At 58.1% G+C, this 14,572-nt stretch overlaps 3 protein-coding genes across 3 annotated transcripts; 2 read left to right on the forward strand and 1 right to left on the reverse strand.

The window, feature by feature from the left end:
• Positions 1-13: 13 nt before the first annotated feature.
• On the reverse strand, positions 14-4,944 carry ENH_00022840 (DNA mismatch repair protein, putative; the record flags this gene model as incomplete). The annotated part of the gene is made up of 8 exons (XM_013584574.1): positions 14-86; positions 287-400; positions 548-798; positions 928-1,259; positions 1,373-2,420; positions 2,506-2,680; positions 2,958-3,359; positions 3,476-4,944. 8 exons carry the CDS (start codon positions 4,942-4,944, stop codon positions 14-16), a joined length of 3,864 nt encoding a protein of 1,287 aa, XP_013440028.1.
• Positions 4,945-5,751: 807 nt separating this feature from the next.
• ENH_00022850 (hypothetical protein, conserved) lies at positions 5,752-6,663 on the forward strand (the record flags this gene model as incomplete). The annotated part of the gene is made up of 4 exons (XM_013584575.1): positions 5,752-5,918; positions 6,110-6,256; positions 6,428-6,495; positions 6,611-6,663. The coding sequence occupies 4 exons, from the start codon at positions 5,752-5,754 to the stop codon at positions 6,661-6,663; spliced, it is 435 nt and encodes a 144-aa protein (XP_013440029.1).
• Positions 6,664-10,843: 4,180 nt separating this feature from the next.
• Positions 10,844-14,431, forward strand: ENH_00022860 (hypothetical protein, conserved; the record flags this gene model as incomplete). The annotated part of the gene is made up of 5 exons (XM_013584576.1): positions 10,844-11,467; positions 11,658-12,288; positions 12,609-13,169; positions 13,518-13,716; positions 13,897-14,431. 5 exons carry the CDS (start codon positions 10,844-10,846, stop codon positions 14,429-14,431), a joined length of 2,550 nt encoding a protein of 849 aa, XP_013440030.1.
• Between the last annotated feature and the right edge of the window lie 141 nt (positions 14,432-14,572).

Here is a 14,572-nt window from a genome sequence, read left to right on the forward strand (position 1 = left end):
CAGCAGCCTGTGATCAGCAGCGCTCAAATACCCTGTAGAGCGCCTTAAGGTTTGTTAGCTCCTTAACAGTGCCGTCTGAGAAAAAGCTGAAGCAAAAAGGACATGCATGCAAAGCAGCGCAGTATTTCCTAGCAGCAGCCGCACCAGAAACAGAGAGGGCAGAAGCAGAATCAAAAAGAAAAGCATAAGCAGCAAAGCCACCACAGAACAGCCACTACAGCTTGCCAAACACAGTCTCAGCAGCAGCATAAGCAGCAGCAACAGCATCAGCGGCAGCAGCAGATACCAATTGGGGATGTAGGCTTTCCAGTAGAAACGAAGGGCAGGCATGAGCACATTGCTGAACATCCGCCGGGTCTCTGGGCTAGCAGCCATTTGCTTGTCGATATCGCTGCAATCCCTGCAGCAGCAGCAGCGGCAGCAGTGGAAGCAACGGTTGCTGCTGCAGCAGTGCCGGCAGCAGACGAAAACAGGCAACACTGCAACGCTAGGAAGAGAGCGCCAGCAGCAGCAAAAGCAAATTATAGCTTTCCCCTTCCAAGCGTACCGCTGCGTTGCAGCCTCCTCCCGAAGGCACGCTTTTTGCTGCAACAGCAGTGTGTTGCTGCTGCTGTTGCTTTGATCCTGCTTTTGCTGCTGCTGCAGCCTGGCGTGCTCGTTTGACTCCGCAGAAGCCTCTTCAGCAGCAGCAGCAGCTTCTGCTGGAACTGCAGCAGAAGATTCGTCCACTGTGGTGTACGCCTCTGCCAGCAAGAGCGCGATGCCGTGGAGGCACGCAACTTCTTCGGACCAGTCTACCTGAAGCAGCAGCAGCAGCAACAACAAACTGCATCCGACCCCCGCACAGCCGCAACGGTGGCCGCAGGAAAGAGCAGTATACTCGGCAGCACATCTGAGGCAGCAGCCGCAGGGAGAACTTCGACAGACCTCTGTGGCTAGCCGCAGCAGCAAGGAGCACAGCAGCAGAGGCGAGGGCAAATGGCGGCCGCAGCAGAGAGGCAGCCCCACGAGGCAGCCATCTCGTGTCAGCACGAGACCGAAGTAATCTGCCAGCAGCGCGCGGCGCTGCAGCAGCACTGCGCAGTGCTGCCGAGCCGTTTCCCGCTGCTGCTGCTGCTGCTGCTGCTGCGGCTCTGACTCGTTTTGGTACTGCTGCTCCCTAAGGGCAGCACAGAGAGCTGCTTCTAGCTTCGAGGGCACCTGCAGCCTGACCACGGGCAGCCTGCCTAGCCGCCGTAGAACAGACTGGTAGACACACTCTGCAAATGCACAAACCCTAAACCCTAGGCCCCATAAGTAATAGGCTGCTTCCTTAAGTTAAGGCTGTTGCAGCAGCAAAAGGGTCTAGTACTTAAGGGCCAAGGGCTTCTACCTCTTGCCACGGCCGGGAGATTCACGAGAAGAAGACTTTCTCCCTTCTGCAGCAACGCCATCTTGGAGTTGACTGCCCCCACGTATGTGCAGCCCTGCAGGGCCGTCGCGCTATCTCGGTTGCTGCTGCTGCTGTCTGCGGCCTCCACTCCGGCTGCTGCTGCGCAGCGCTTCAGCAGCTGCCGGACGCTCCGAAGCCGCCCCGCGTCTGTCCGTGAGCTGCTGCTGCTGCTGCAGGGGGCAACCCTGTCTAGAACGTGTCCACCATTGGATCTCTCATCAAACAGCCGCAGCACTGACTGCGGCTGGCTGCTTGCTTGTGTTGCTGCTGGTTCTGCGGCAGCAGGGCTCTGCTCTGGCTGCTGCTGCTCTTGCTGCTGATGCTCGTGCTGCTGATGCTCTTGCTGCTGCTGCTCTTGCTGCTGATGCCCTTGCTGCTGCTGCTCTTGCTGCTGATGCTCTTGCTGCTGCTCCGGGTGTTGCGATGGCATGCCATCAGAAGAGTCTTGCTCCAGCTGCTGCTGCTGCTGCTGCTGCTCATCGGGCAGCTGCACTTGGTCTCCCGGACCTTCCTGCAACGGTGCAGCAGCCGTGGCGTTGCTGATGCTGCTACACGGAATTAGCTGCTGCTCCTGCTGCCCCAGCGGCTGTGCCTTCTGCGAATGGAAGCTGTGCTGCCAGAAGGCGCTCAGGGGAAGCTGTCGAGCGTCTGTTCTCGTTCGAGTGGGCTTCAGAGCAGGCTTGCTGCTGCTGCTGCTGCTGCTGCTGCTTCCGCTGCTTCTGCGTTTATTCGTGGTATCTCCTTCCGGTTGCTCCTGCGTCTTACTGTCAGTAGACACAAGCACGAGGTGCTGCTGCTTTAGCTTAGATTCAGCAACGGCCGGCTCCTGCAACAGCAAGGCTTTTGAGGATGTTTGCCCGCTGAGCATCTCCTGCAGCAGCAGCAGCAGATAAAAGGTGTCGACGGCAGAAGCCCCATTGACGGCCAAACAAAAGAACAGCAAGCAAGACAACCCGGGCAGCACTCCGGCAGAACAGTTGTCGCGAGCCTGCGCAGCAGCAGCCGCAGCAGCAAGGGCAGCCGCAGCAGCAGCTGCAGCAGCAACGGAAGCAGCAGCAGCAGCAGCGGCGTACCATGAGGGCCTGAGCTATGGCCTCAGCAATGACTTCCTCGTGCAGAAAACGAACTTGGCTTTTGCTGGGATGCACATTAACATCTACCAGAGGCGAAGGCAGCTCTAGAGACAAATATACCCACGGCCTCTGGCCCTTCGGCATTAGCTGCCCGTAAACCCCGTCGACGCAGCGCCTGCAGCAGCAGCAGCAGCAGCAGCAGCAATTAAGGCGGCAGCAGCAACAGCAAGCGCGAAGACGCGCAGCAGCTGCCGTTGCAAGCACGACCTCACCTGCTGCTGCAGCAACACTGTTGCTGCTGCAGCAACACAGGAAGAGCGATGCAGCAGCACCAGCACGTCATCGCAGCATGTAAAAGCAGGAACAGCAGCAAGTGCTGCAACATTAGCAAGTGCAGCAGGAGCGGCAAGTGCAGCAGCAGCGGCAGCAGCAGCAACAGCAGCAGGACGGACTTGAGCGCAGGGCAGTCAACAAGCCTGGAGTTAATAAAGAAGCAAAATGACGCTTTCTTTTGTCCTCTGTTAGCTGCAGAAACAAGGCCTGAGACTCGCCATTCGCCCTCATTAATATCTGTCAAATATAACTCAGCAGCAGCTGCTGCTGCTACTGCAGCAGCAGACGCACCCGCTGCTGCAGGCGCACCCGCTGCAGCAGCACCAGCAGAGCCATCAGCTGCAGCAAACAACAGGGAGGCCAACTCGCGCAATAATGGACAAACACTTTCGCTGCTGCTGCTGCTGCTGCTGCTGTCTCCGCTACCACTCTCTGCAGCAGCTTCTGCAGTCGCTTCGCCTTCGCTCGCCGGCTGCTGCTGCTGGCATTCTTGCTGCTGCTGCTCCTCCTGCTGCTCCCCGCTGCGAAGGAAGTTCAGAGCTGCTGCAGGAAGCCGCCCCTTGAGGTGTATAGGCAGCAAAGTGCTGCTGGTGGCTTCCCCATGAATCTTTTCAATGAGCCATCAGCTGCAGCAAACAACAGGGAGGCCAACTCGCGCAATAATGGACAAACACTTTCGCTGCTGCTGCTGCTGCTGCTGTCTCCGCTACCACTCTCTGCAGCAGCTTCTGCAGCCGCTTCGCCTTCGCTCGCCGGCTGCTGCTGCTGGCATTCTTGCTGCTGCTGCTGCTCCTGCTGCTCCCCGCTGCGAAGGAAGTTCAGAGCTGCTACAGGAAGCCGCCCCTTGAGGTGTATAGGCAGCAAAGTGCTGCTGGTGGCTTCCCCATGAATCTTTTCAATTACTCTGAGCCCTCCCCCCTGCAGCAGCGCAATTCCCCGCAGCAGCCGCAGCTCTGCAGCAGTAGGCACTCTTTCTTTATCCTCTGTGCAGCAGCAGCTGCAGGTCAACTCGCCGCTGCTGCTGCTGCTGCTGTCGCCTTCCTGCGGCTGCTGCTGTTTTCTGTGCTGCTGCAGCAGCTTCCTGGCCTCTGAAAGCCCAAATGCTGTTGTGTTGATGTCTGGCAGCTGCTGCTGCTGCCTCCTCATAACGAAAGCAACGTGGGGGTTGTTGAGGGCGTAGCGGCCAACGACCTGCAGGCATTTCAAGTACTCATCTGTTCCTGCTGCTGCTGCTGCTGCTGCTGCTGCTGCGCCTGCGCCGCCCCCCGCCACAGCAGACGACAGAAAGACCCGCCGACGCGCAGGAAGACAATAAAATAAATCTGTTGCTTTTATTGTTGTGCCTCGAGCTCTGGCGAGCGGTGTGGGGTCTTCAGCGAGGACCCCTGCGGTGTACGTACAGCTCAGCCCGTGGGGGGCCCCCACCTCCTTCGTTGACACCGACAGCTTCGAAACGAGAGAAAGTGCTGCTAAGGCCTCTCCCCTGAAGCCAAAGGACTGCAGGTGCTGCAGCTGCTGCAGCTGCTGCAGCTTGCTGGTGCAGTGCCGGGCGCACAGCAGCGGCAGGTCTGCTGCAGCAATTCCGCAGCCGTCGTCCGCCACCTGCAGCAGCCGCAGCCCGCCCCCCACGCAGTGTACAGACACCCGAAGGGCCCCCGCGTCCAAGCTGTTCTCCAGCAGCTCCTTCAGAGCAGCAGAAGGCCGCGTCACCACCTCTCCTGCTGCTATGCGCCGCACCACGTCATCCGGCAGCAAACGGATGCGGCCACCCGCTGCTGCTGCTGCTGCTGCTGCTGCTGCCTTTTCTGCTGCTCCGCGGGCTGCTGCGCCTGCAGCCGGCAGCGCAGCGTCCAAGGAAGGGCTCGAAAAATCAGCAAATGAGGGCTGGCAGGATGAAGGCGGCCCACCCTCTCCCGCTGCTGCTGTTGCTGCTGCTGCTTCTGCTGCGGCTGCAGCGGGAGCAGATGCAGCTTGTGTTGCTGCAGCATCCTCCTCAACTGCTGCTGCTTTAGCCTCATACGCCTTTGTTGCTGCTTCCACTGAGTCGCGGTTTGCTGCTGCGTCCACTGCTGCTGCTGCTTCGACGATCTCCTCGGGGTCCCACATTGCGCTGCAGTCTGCTGCTCTTCCTGCTGCTGCCCAGCGTTTGCTGCTGCCTTCGCTGCAGTGGAGCTCCGTCAGCTGCAGCTCTCAGGCGCTGCCACGGCGAGTGCCGTTGCTGCTGTTGCTGCTCTCGTTGCGGCGGCTGCAGTTCCTCTGACTTCATGTCTATTTTAGCCTTTTTAATGCGGATTCTGTATGGATATGGGGGGTATGCCCGGGCGGGGGGCCTCAGCCAGGCTGGGGGCCCCCTCGCCTTCGGCTGTTTCCTGCAGCCGACACCCCGCGTACCTCTTGACTTGTCTTTGTAGAAGTCGTGTTGCTTCAGTTTCTACAAAATGCCAAAATATGTCGCTGCACATTTAGGTGGGGTTGTTGTTATCAGCAAGCTTTGGGGGGCCCCCCTGCCGCCGCCCGGGGCCCGTACGGGCCCCCGTGGCAAGCCCCAAGAAAGGACCTGGAGGCCCGCCGCGCTATTTGTGTCACAACATACTGATGTTTACAACATTAGAAAAGTCCACTTATCCAAGGAGGCATTGGGAGACCCGCCATATGAAAAATTAGCCAGTCTGCTGCTGCAGCAGGAGCAGGAGCAGCAGCGTTCCAGCAGCAGCAGCGGCAGCAGCTTCGGCAGCAGCAGCTCCATCCTTCCCCGGGCCCTGCACATGCTGCTGCACCTCTTGGCTTGTGGAGCTCTCCCATTGTTCGTGACAGGGAGCTCTTAGAGGGGCAAGAACGCCCGTAGCGGCAGCAGCTGCGCAAGCAGCAGCTAGCAAACCCAGCAGCAGCAGCAGCAGCAGAAGCAGCAGCAGGATGAATGGGTGCAGCAAGAGAGCTTCCTGCGCCGCTTTAAGGCCTTCTCTGTCTCTGATTCCTTATGGCCGACAGATTCGCCACTGGGAAGCAGCAGAAATACTCCGGCGCATGCGAACATCGGACAGCAACAGCGGCCACAAACTTCACCCCTGCATGGACACTTGGTGGGCTGCCGTGCTGCTGTTGCTGGGGGTTTCGCTCTTTCTGCCGCAGCTGCTGCTGCTGCAGCAGCTGCTGCTGCAGCAGCAGCTGCTGCAGCAGCAGCTGATACTGCTTCTGCGTTGCTGCTGCGCACTTCAAGTCTAGCGGCGACTGCGAAGCTGCTGTTGCGCTGCTGCTGCTGCTGCTGCTGCAGGAGTGCGCACTTGCAGTGCCTGCGTCGCTTTCCTCACTCTGCGGAGCGTCGCTGCCGGCTGTCAGAAGAGCAGCACCAAAGATGTCTCAAAGAAAACAGAAACTGGAGGCCCACGGACTCCATGAAAGCCATGAAGATCCTGGAGCTGTATGTCCATATGCTGCTGCTGCTGCTGCTGCTGCTGTTGCTGCTGCTGTTGCTGCTGCCGCAGGCGGTTCTGGGATGCGGCTTCTCTTCCTCTCCTTGCATTTTTGCTACCCTCTGTGCTGGCTGCTGCTGCTGCTGCTGCTGCTGCTGCTGCTTCTGCTGCTGTTGCAGCTTTAAAGTATACGCTGAAACGAAGAGCTTCAAATACCCGAAAGAAAACGTGGGCCTGTCAGCCGCAGGTAAGCAGCAGCACCCAAGGCCTTGCTTCTCTCGCTTACGTTTGCTGCTGCTGCAGCTGCTGCTCTACCCAGGTCATCTGCTGCTGCTGCTGCTGCTGCTGCTGCTGTTTCTCAGGGGCAGTTGTGCACTTTCCTGGGCTTGAGCGACGGCGGTCTCGCAGCAACTGAGGCTCTGCTGCTGCTGCTGCTGCTCGCCTTGTTCTCAGTAGCTAGCTGGCTAGCTGCTAGCTGTGCTGCTGCTGCACTGCATTCAACAGCAGCTGCTGCTCCTTCTGATACTGTGCTGCGTGACGGCGGCGTGACTGTTGCTGCTGCTGACCCACGCCGTTAGCCTTGCGGGGAAATGAAGCAGCAGCAGCAGCAGCAGCAGCAGCAGCAGCAGGGGTAACCGCCTAGCTGGCTAGCAGCTAGCTAACGAACTAGCTGGCAAAGCAGCTACTTGTACCACTCTTGCCGCGTAGGTGCCCAGGAGGGCATTCTAATGGGTCAGAAAGCTAGCTAGCCAGCTAGCTAGCCAGCTAGCTAGCCAGCTAGCTAGCGATATGACCAGCTAGCTAGCTAGCAAGCTAGCTGGTTATCTGGCCAGCTAGCTAGCTAGCCACGCCTCGATCTAGCTATTTGCCCTAGGCTAAGCAAGAGTCGTCTGGCGACGCTGCTCTTGCAGCGGTCTCTGCCCCTGCAGTTGCTGCTGCAGCAGCAGCTGCTGCAGCAGCAGTTGCAGCAACCGCTGCTGCAGGTGCTTGCAGCAAGTAGACCTCTTCAGAGGATTTTGTTTTTATAAGTCTGCTGCTGCAGGTGAAAAAGAAGGGACTTGCAACCCTAACGGGCAGCCACAGCTCCCCTAGGGTTTAGGGTTTAGGGCTTGATGCACAGAGCAAGGGGCCACTGTTGCTGCTCCCAAAGCAGCAGCTACAACAGCAGCAGCGGTAATGGCTGCTGCTGTTGCTGCTGCTGCTGCTGCTGCAGCTGCTTACCAGGAGCACCCAGCCATGTCCATATCTATAGTCTTCTTCGTGTAGGCCTCGAAATGCCTGCGCACAGCAGCAGCAGCAGCAGCAGCAACACAGACATCTGCTTGCGGCAGTGCCCGTGGCTGCTGCTTCCCCAGGTGCGCTGCTCCCAGCTAGCCGTAGCTAGCTTTTGGAAGCTAAGGGTGGCTAGCTGGCTTGCTACTCATGGCTAGCTGTGGCTAGCTACCCATTGCTAGGGTTGGCTAGCTAGTCATTGCTAGCTGTGGCTAGCTACTCATGGCTAGCTGCAGCCAGCAACCCATAGCCAGCTGTAGCTAGCTGCTCATGGCTAGCTGCGGCTACCTAATCATGGCTAGCCGTGGCTAGCTACTCATGGCTTGCTATCCCTAGCTACATGTGACTAGCTACTTATGGCTAGCCCAAGCTAGCTACTCATGGCTAGCTCTAGCTAGCTACCCAAAGCTCGCTGTGGCTAGCTACTCATGGCTACTTCTGGCTAGCTTCCCGTGGCTAACTGTAGCTAGCTACCCATAGCTAGCTGTGGCTAGTTGCTCATGACTAGCTGTGGCTAGCTACTCATGGCTAGCTGTGGCTAGCCACTCATGGCTAGCTAGCTGCTCGAGAGCAGCCTCTGGGGCTGACCATTTGGAGTCGAGCTTTTTGGGTTCGTCCACTGTCACTCCCGACGCCGTTACTTTGGCGAACTGGACCTGCAGCAGCAGCAGAGCAGCAGCAGCAGCAGCAGCAAAAGCAGCAAATCCAGCAGCAGGAGCAGAGCAGCAGCAGCAGCAAGTGTGCAGATAAAAACAAAAGCCAAGTAACTGCAGCAGCAACAAGTACCTCGTTAGACGCTGCGCAGTCTCTGTAGAACAAAATTCGCATGCACTCCTCAAGCAGCTCCCGCGCCTCCCTGCAGCAGCAGCAGCAGCAGCAGCAGCAGCAGCAGCGGCAAAAGCGTTCTTTGGACAGGGGGCCAGGCGGTGCTGCCAGCTACAGCAAAAGCACAACAGCCACAGCAGAATAGAAAGAAGCAACAGCAGCAGCAGCAGCAGCAGCAGCAGCAGCAGCAAGTGCAGCTGACTCTTCAGACATGTCAGGGCGCTGCCTTTCTCTCATCAGAGTAATGGCAAAGTAGCGCCCAAGGCCTGCATTGCACGCAGCAGCAGCAGCAGCAGCAGCAGCAGCTGCAGCATTTAAGCCAGGAAGGCACCAGTAGACCCCACGGAGCAGCAGCCATCCAGCAGCAACGTGGTGCAGCGGCAGCACGGATAAGGGTTGCACAAGCAGCAGCAGAATGCGCAGCAGCTGCAGCAGGAGAAGCAGCAGCAAGGCACCCTGCAGCAGCAGCAGCAGCAGCAGCGGCAGCAAAGGTACCCGTGGCGACGACTTGCTCTTCGAAGAATGTGCCAAGCATATCTATGGCTCCCAAGTACATTTCGGAGCCCTGCTGCTGCTGGCCTTCCTGCTGCTGCTGCTGCTGCTGCTGCTGCTGCTGCTGCTCGTGAATGCCCTTGGGGCTGCCCATGTGTCCCGCGACAATAACGGAGAGCCAGTAAGGATTGAACTTGCATCTTCTTTGATACATTGTCCTGGAGGTGTAGCTGGCAATGGCCTTGGGGCTGAGGGTGGTGCTGCTGCTGCTGCTGCTGCTGCTGCTGCTGCAGTCCGCGTGGGCCGCGTCCTCGTCCACCAACTCCTGCAGCTCCCGCTCCAAAAACTGGTGGTCTGAGTATTCCCCAGAAGTGCAAATGAGGGTTTTGTTGTCGAGGTTCATGAATCGGGGTTGTCCGCGAAAGCGCATCATGCGTCCGTAGGACACTGTGCGCACAAACCCTAAACCCTAAACCCTAAACCCTAGCCCCCAAACCCTAGCCCAGGGCCCGCAGCCAGCTGCAGGCCCGCCCCAGCGCACAAACTGGCGCAGCTCCCTCCCACTCATTAAAGCCCTGCTGCTGCCAAACAGGCGAAAGCTGAGTGTTGAACTCAAACCCTAAACCCTCAGCCCTTGCGCTGTGAGCTGCTGCACCTGCTGTGTCGGCCACCATGAGGACTCCGTCTCTGTACTTGAGGGCCAGAACAGATGAAGTGGTGGTTATGGGGTTTCTGGTGTCTGCGGGAGGCGCAGCAGCACCTGCTACTGCTGCTGCTGCTGCTGCTCCGGGCGTGCCGCCCTGCAGCGCCCCAGCCGCCGACATGCAGTCTATCGCGTACATATTTTGGTGGATGAGAAAGGGGAAAATAAATTTATTTAAAAGCTCCTTTTCGTAATGGCGGTGAGCACCTGATGTCTCTAGAGGTACGCCCCGACACACGCTGCTGCTGCTGCTGCTGCTACTGCAGACGCTGTTGCTGCCGCGGCGACAACAAACTCAGACAGAAAATGTTTTTACTTCGCTTCCTTATTGCTGCCGCTTACCGTCACAAACAAAACGCATGCAGACATATACCCCCAGCCAGCCCTTGGCTACATGGCAGCAGCGGCAGCAGCAACAGCAGCCGACAGCAGCAGCTGGTGTCGTTGAGGTGGACCTAGGGGGCCCCGCAGGCGGACCGTCCAAAGGCTTCTATGGTTTAAACTAAATGACACAAGGTTATTTCTTTATTCATTATATGAAGAATTGCATCCCATAAGTCATTCGGGTGCTGTAGTATTGCCTCGCATGCAGCAGCAATGGCTGCCGCTGCTATTACTGCTGCCGCTGCTCGTTCAAGCCCTTAACTGAAGCCACAGCCGCTTGGCTCTGCTCCCGTAGAGCTAGGGGCGCAGCGGTAATTAGATTGCTTGTACATAGTGGTCTTGCTGCTGTTGCCGTTCTGCTGCTGCTGCTGCTGGTGCTGCTGCTGGCGCCGCTGCTGCGCCTGCTGCTGCCAAGAATGACCCGCAGGAGCTCATGGATTCAGCTTCCTGTTGCATTACACACAGCAATAGGCGTGCAGGTCCTTATGCACATTTGCTGCTGCTCAGCTGCGGCTGCTGCCAGGGCTCAGGGAAGTGTTGCTGTTTCTGCACTGGCGGCAGCTGCAACTGTCGCTGCTGCATAGGCACCGTTTGCTGCTGCTGCCACGTTTCCTCCAGCCAGGGCGTCCGCTGCGCTTGCCGCTGCTGCTGCTCAAGGCAGCAGCTTCTGGAGCTTCTGCCCTGGGGGTGTTTCTGCTGCGTCTCAGCGCAGCAAAAAGCACTTATGGAAAGCAAATTATACTAGCAAAAGATATTAATGAAGCACTTAGAGAGCATGTGAGGGCAGCAAAGACAAAGCTGGGCAGGCACAGGCACACAAAAGAGGCCTATTAGGCCCGCAGCAGCAACAGCAGCAGCTGCTCTTAAGCTGCAGCGCCTTAAGAAAGGAAGAAAATATTGAGGAGAAGGGCTACAGATAATGGCGCAAAGAGCGCAGGAAGCTCAGATGCTTCTGCCACTGGGAGGGCCTGCCGCAGCAGCAGCAGGTGGAGCAGCAGCAGCAGCAGCGGGTGCTGCAGCAGCAGCCTCGCCTGATGATGCTGCAGAGAGGAACGAAGCAGAGTCTGAGGTGTACAGACAGCGCAAGGCACTGGACAGCAACTTCATGAAACACTTTCTGCCTCAACTTGCCCAGCAAGTTGTTGCTGCTGCTCGCACTGAGGGCGTTGCTGTTTCTTTAGCACTCGCGGCATATTTGCTGCTGACTCTCCCGCCTGCTGCAGCACCAGCAGCAGAAGCAGCAGCGCCACCAGCGGACAGGACCAACCAAAAGCCACCCAAAGCAACAGCAGCAGCAGCAGCAGCAGAACAATGTATTCAGCCATTCCGCTTTTCCCTGGCAGCTACACAAGCCCCCTCACACACGGAAGCAGAAGCAGCAGTTGCTGCTGCAGTTCGGCTGCTTCAGCAGCGATCTACGGACCCTGTTGCTGCTACATTAGCGCTGCAAGTTAGCTTTGAAGCATTGCTGCTCGATACAGTTGCTGCTGCTGCACTGCAGCAAATCCAGGAGGCTAAAGGCGTAGAGGATGCAGCAGCATTGGTGCGCCCAAGCTGTTGGTGTTGCTGCTGCTGCTGATTTTGCCGCTGCTGCTGGTAACGTTTATAGCGCTGCCTTGGTGACCACAAAATAAGCGGGCCCCTCTGAAGTGACAGTGTTTTTGCCTCGCCTGCTGCTACTGCTGCTGCTCCTGCTGCCGCTGCTGCTGCTGCTACTGCTGCTGCTTCTGCAGGTTGTGCATGCGGACCACAGCCAACTCCGTCGCACTGCCTTCGTCTGCCTGCTGCGGCAGCAGCTGCTGTCATACTGCGTTGCTGCTCTGCCTATGGTGGCTGCTGTTGCCATACCCGAGGAGGCCGCAGCAGCGGCAGCAGCTCGTGCCCCATTGGAGTCCGCAGCAGCAGCGGCAGCAGCAGCAGCAGAAAAGGCAGCAGCTGTGCGCCGGCTCGTAGAGCAGGCACTAGATGCAGCATTGCCCATTACCCGCCTTCCTTGTCTTTATTCTCTCCCTCCAGACCTCAGAAGGCAGCACCTGGAGGAGCTTCGATGCATTGTCATTGCTTCTTTGCTGCTGCAGCAGCGCCGCGCAGCAGCAGCAGCAGCGGCAACAGCAGCCGCAGCAGCAAAAGCGTCCGCTGCAGCAGCGCCAGCAACGGCGTCCGCTGCTGCTAAAGCCAGAGCAAAAGCAGCGGCGGAGGCGAAGGCAGAAGCAGCAGCAAAAGCAGCAGCAATAGTCGAAAGCTTTGATTGGCTCGAGCCTCCAGAGCAAGCTGCTGATGACTTTGCTGCTGAGCAGCAGCAGCTGCTGCTGCAGCAGGCCGTGAAGGGGCAAGACGCGCTACAGCGAGTTCGAAACATCTTCAGTATCACCAAATCGCAGAGGGAAGCTATTGGCAAGCCGTTAACCCTAAACCCTAAACCCTAGACCCTTTTTGCATAGCTCTAGGCTCTGCAGACTGCACTGCAAACTTCCGAGAGCCACAGCCTGACCACTGGTCCGCAGGTTTTCAAAAGGCCCGTAATTGCAGGCCAAAGCCTCTGCTGCAGCAGCTAGGACTGGAGCTGCTGCTCGCCTGCTGCAGGCACTGCAGCAGCAGCTGCTGCAAAAGCGCTGCTTCTGCTCCCTGCTTGTATCGCAGCCTGCTGCCGCGGCTGCTGCTGTGTTGCTGCTGCGCTGCCGTAGGGGTCGATGAAAAGCTGGCTAAGTTCATTGCAGCGGAAAGTGTATTTCACGTGCAGCAAATTCGCTTCCTACAGGCGCTGTTGGTGCAGCAGCAGCAGCAACATTCAGCAGCAGCAGCTCAAGCAGCAGTGTGCTTACAGGAACTTGCTTCAGTGGAGAGCTACTTAAGGGAGCACAAAGGGAAGGCCCCTCCAGAAGTGGTTTACAGCCACCTTGCTGCTGCAGGTGCTGCTTATCTTGGAATATACAAGGAGCAGCAAGGGCTGCTGCAGCTTTCGGCGTTGCGGCTGCTGCTGCAGAAGCATGCTGAAGCACTCCAGGCCCCAGACATCACAAAAGTCGATGCTGCGGCTCTTAGGCTGCGGCGCAGGGCCCCGCCAGAGAAGCTAGATGAGCCCCTTCCGTACAATCCACCCAGCAGCAGCAGCAGCAGCAGCAGCAGCAGCATGAGGGTCCTGACTGCAGCAGACACGGAGATGCAGAAGCCTGCAGAACTCGGAGGGTATTGCCTCCAAACCCTGCTGGAGGAGGGGGCGCTTGTATCCGGCGACATTCATGCAGGTAGTGCTGCTGTTTTCGTTGCTGTTGCCGTTGCTACTGCTGTTGCTGCTGCTGTTGCTGTTGCTGCTGCTCACGCTCTAAATGCGTACAATGCTGCAGCTGCTACATCCATTGCCTTACTTTCTGCAGGTGCTTCCATTCACTGGCCTGTGAAGTGTCCTTAGAGAAGAGGAAGCCTGACGAAGCGGTTGCTTCTGCTGCTCTTACTGCTTTTGCTGCTCTTGCTGCTGCTGCTGCTATTGCTTACAACTGACGCCGCTGTCGATATTGCTGTTAGTGCCGCTGTTGCTGCTGTTGCTGCTGTTGCTGCTGTTCCTGTTGTTGCTGTGACTGTTGCTGCTGCTGCAGGTGGGATTGAGCTCAATGGGGAGATCTACCTCTTCAGCAGCCGACGCCGCCTCCGCGAGTTTCTGGAGCAGCAGCGGCAGCTGCAGCAGCAACAGCCGCAAGTTCAGCAGCATGAGCTGCTGCTGCAGCAGCTTACTGGCGTAATGCGGCATAATCCAGCCCTCATATTTGCGTTGGGGTTGGAGAAACGCTTCCCAGAGTAAACGGCATCTACTGCTGCTGCTTTATTACTTGCTGCTGCTGCTGCGATTCAGTTCTGGCGCAGTCTTAGCAAAAGGCTTCCCACACGTGTACGCAGCTGCTTCTGGAACGTCTGCTGAACTTTTTGCTGCTGCCGCAGCTGCTGCTGCTCCGTTTGCTGCTGCTGCGGGTGACGCAGACCTAATTTGAAGGCACTTCTGGCGTGGGCGTATCACCAAGAGCTGCAGGAGCTGCAGACGCGGCTGCAGCAACGACAGACACAGGAAGGGCAGCAGCAGGAGCAGCAGCAGCAGGAGCAGCAGCTTTGGGAGGCTGACTGGGAGTATAGGCCTGAGCTGTATGTGCGGATAAGCGAGGGCAAGGCAGCAGATGCAGCAGTAGACACCGCCGACTTGCTGCAGCTGACTGCAGAGCTTCGCAGCAGCAAGAGCAGCAGCAGCAGCTACAGCTACGACGAGTGGGAGCTGCGGCGCCGCGTGCTGCAGCAAGTGCGGCTCTGTGCATGCGCCTCCAGAAGCATGCAGACGCTGCTGTCTACTTTCAAAAGAGATGCTGAGAGCCAAACTATAGAGAAAAAAGAAACTGCAACAAACACAGCTGTTGCTGCAGCAACTGGGGGGCCCCACAGCAGCCGCAGCTTCGTGGGTCTTAGGGGTGCCGACGCTACGGCGAATAAGCCCCTAAGGGAAGTTGTGCTCCGAGTTAACTTCTGACGCTGCAGCAACGGCAGCAGCAGCAGCAGCAGCAATCTAAGCAACAGCTGCAGCAGGCTAGGAGAATGCTGCTGCTGCAGTGCCTGCCGCAGAACCCTCGCAGCCACGCAGCTTGAGCAGCAGCTGGCCAATTAAATGCCG

This window comes from Eimeria necatrix, genomic scaffold (genome assembly GCF_000499385.1).
Source record: "Eimeria necatrix Houghton genomic scaffold, Enh_scaff17, whole genome shotgun sequence".
NCBI lineage: Eukaryota > Apicomplexa > Conoidasida > Eucoccidiorida > Eimeriidae > Eimeria > Eimeria necatrix.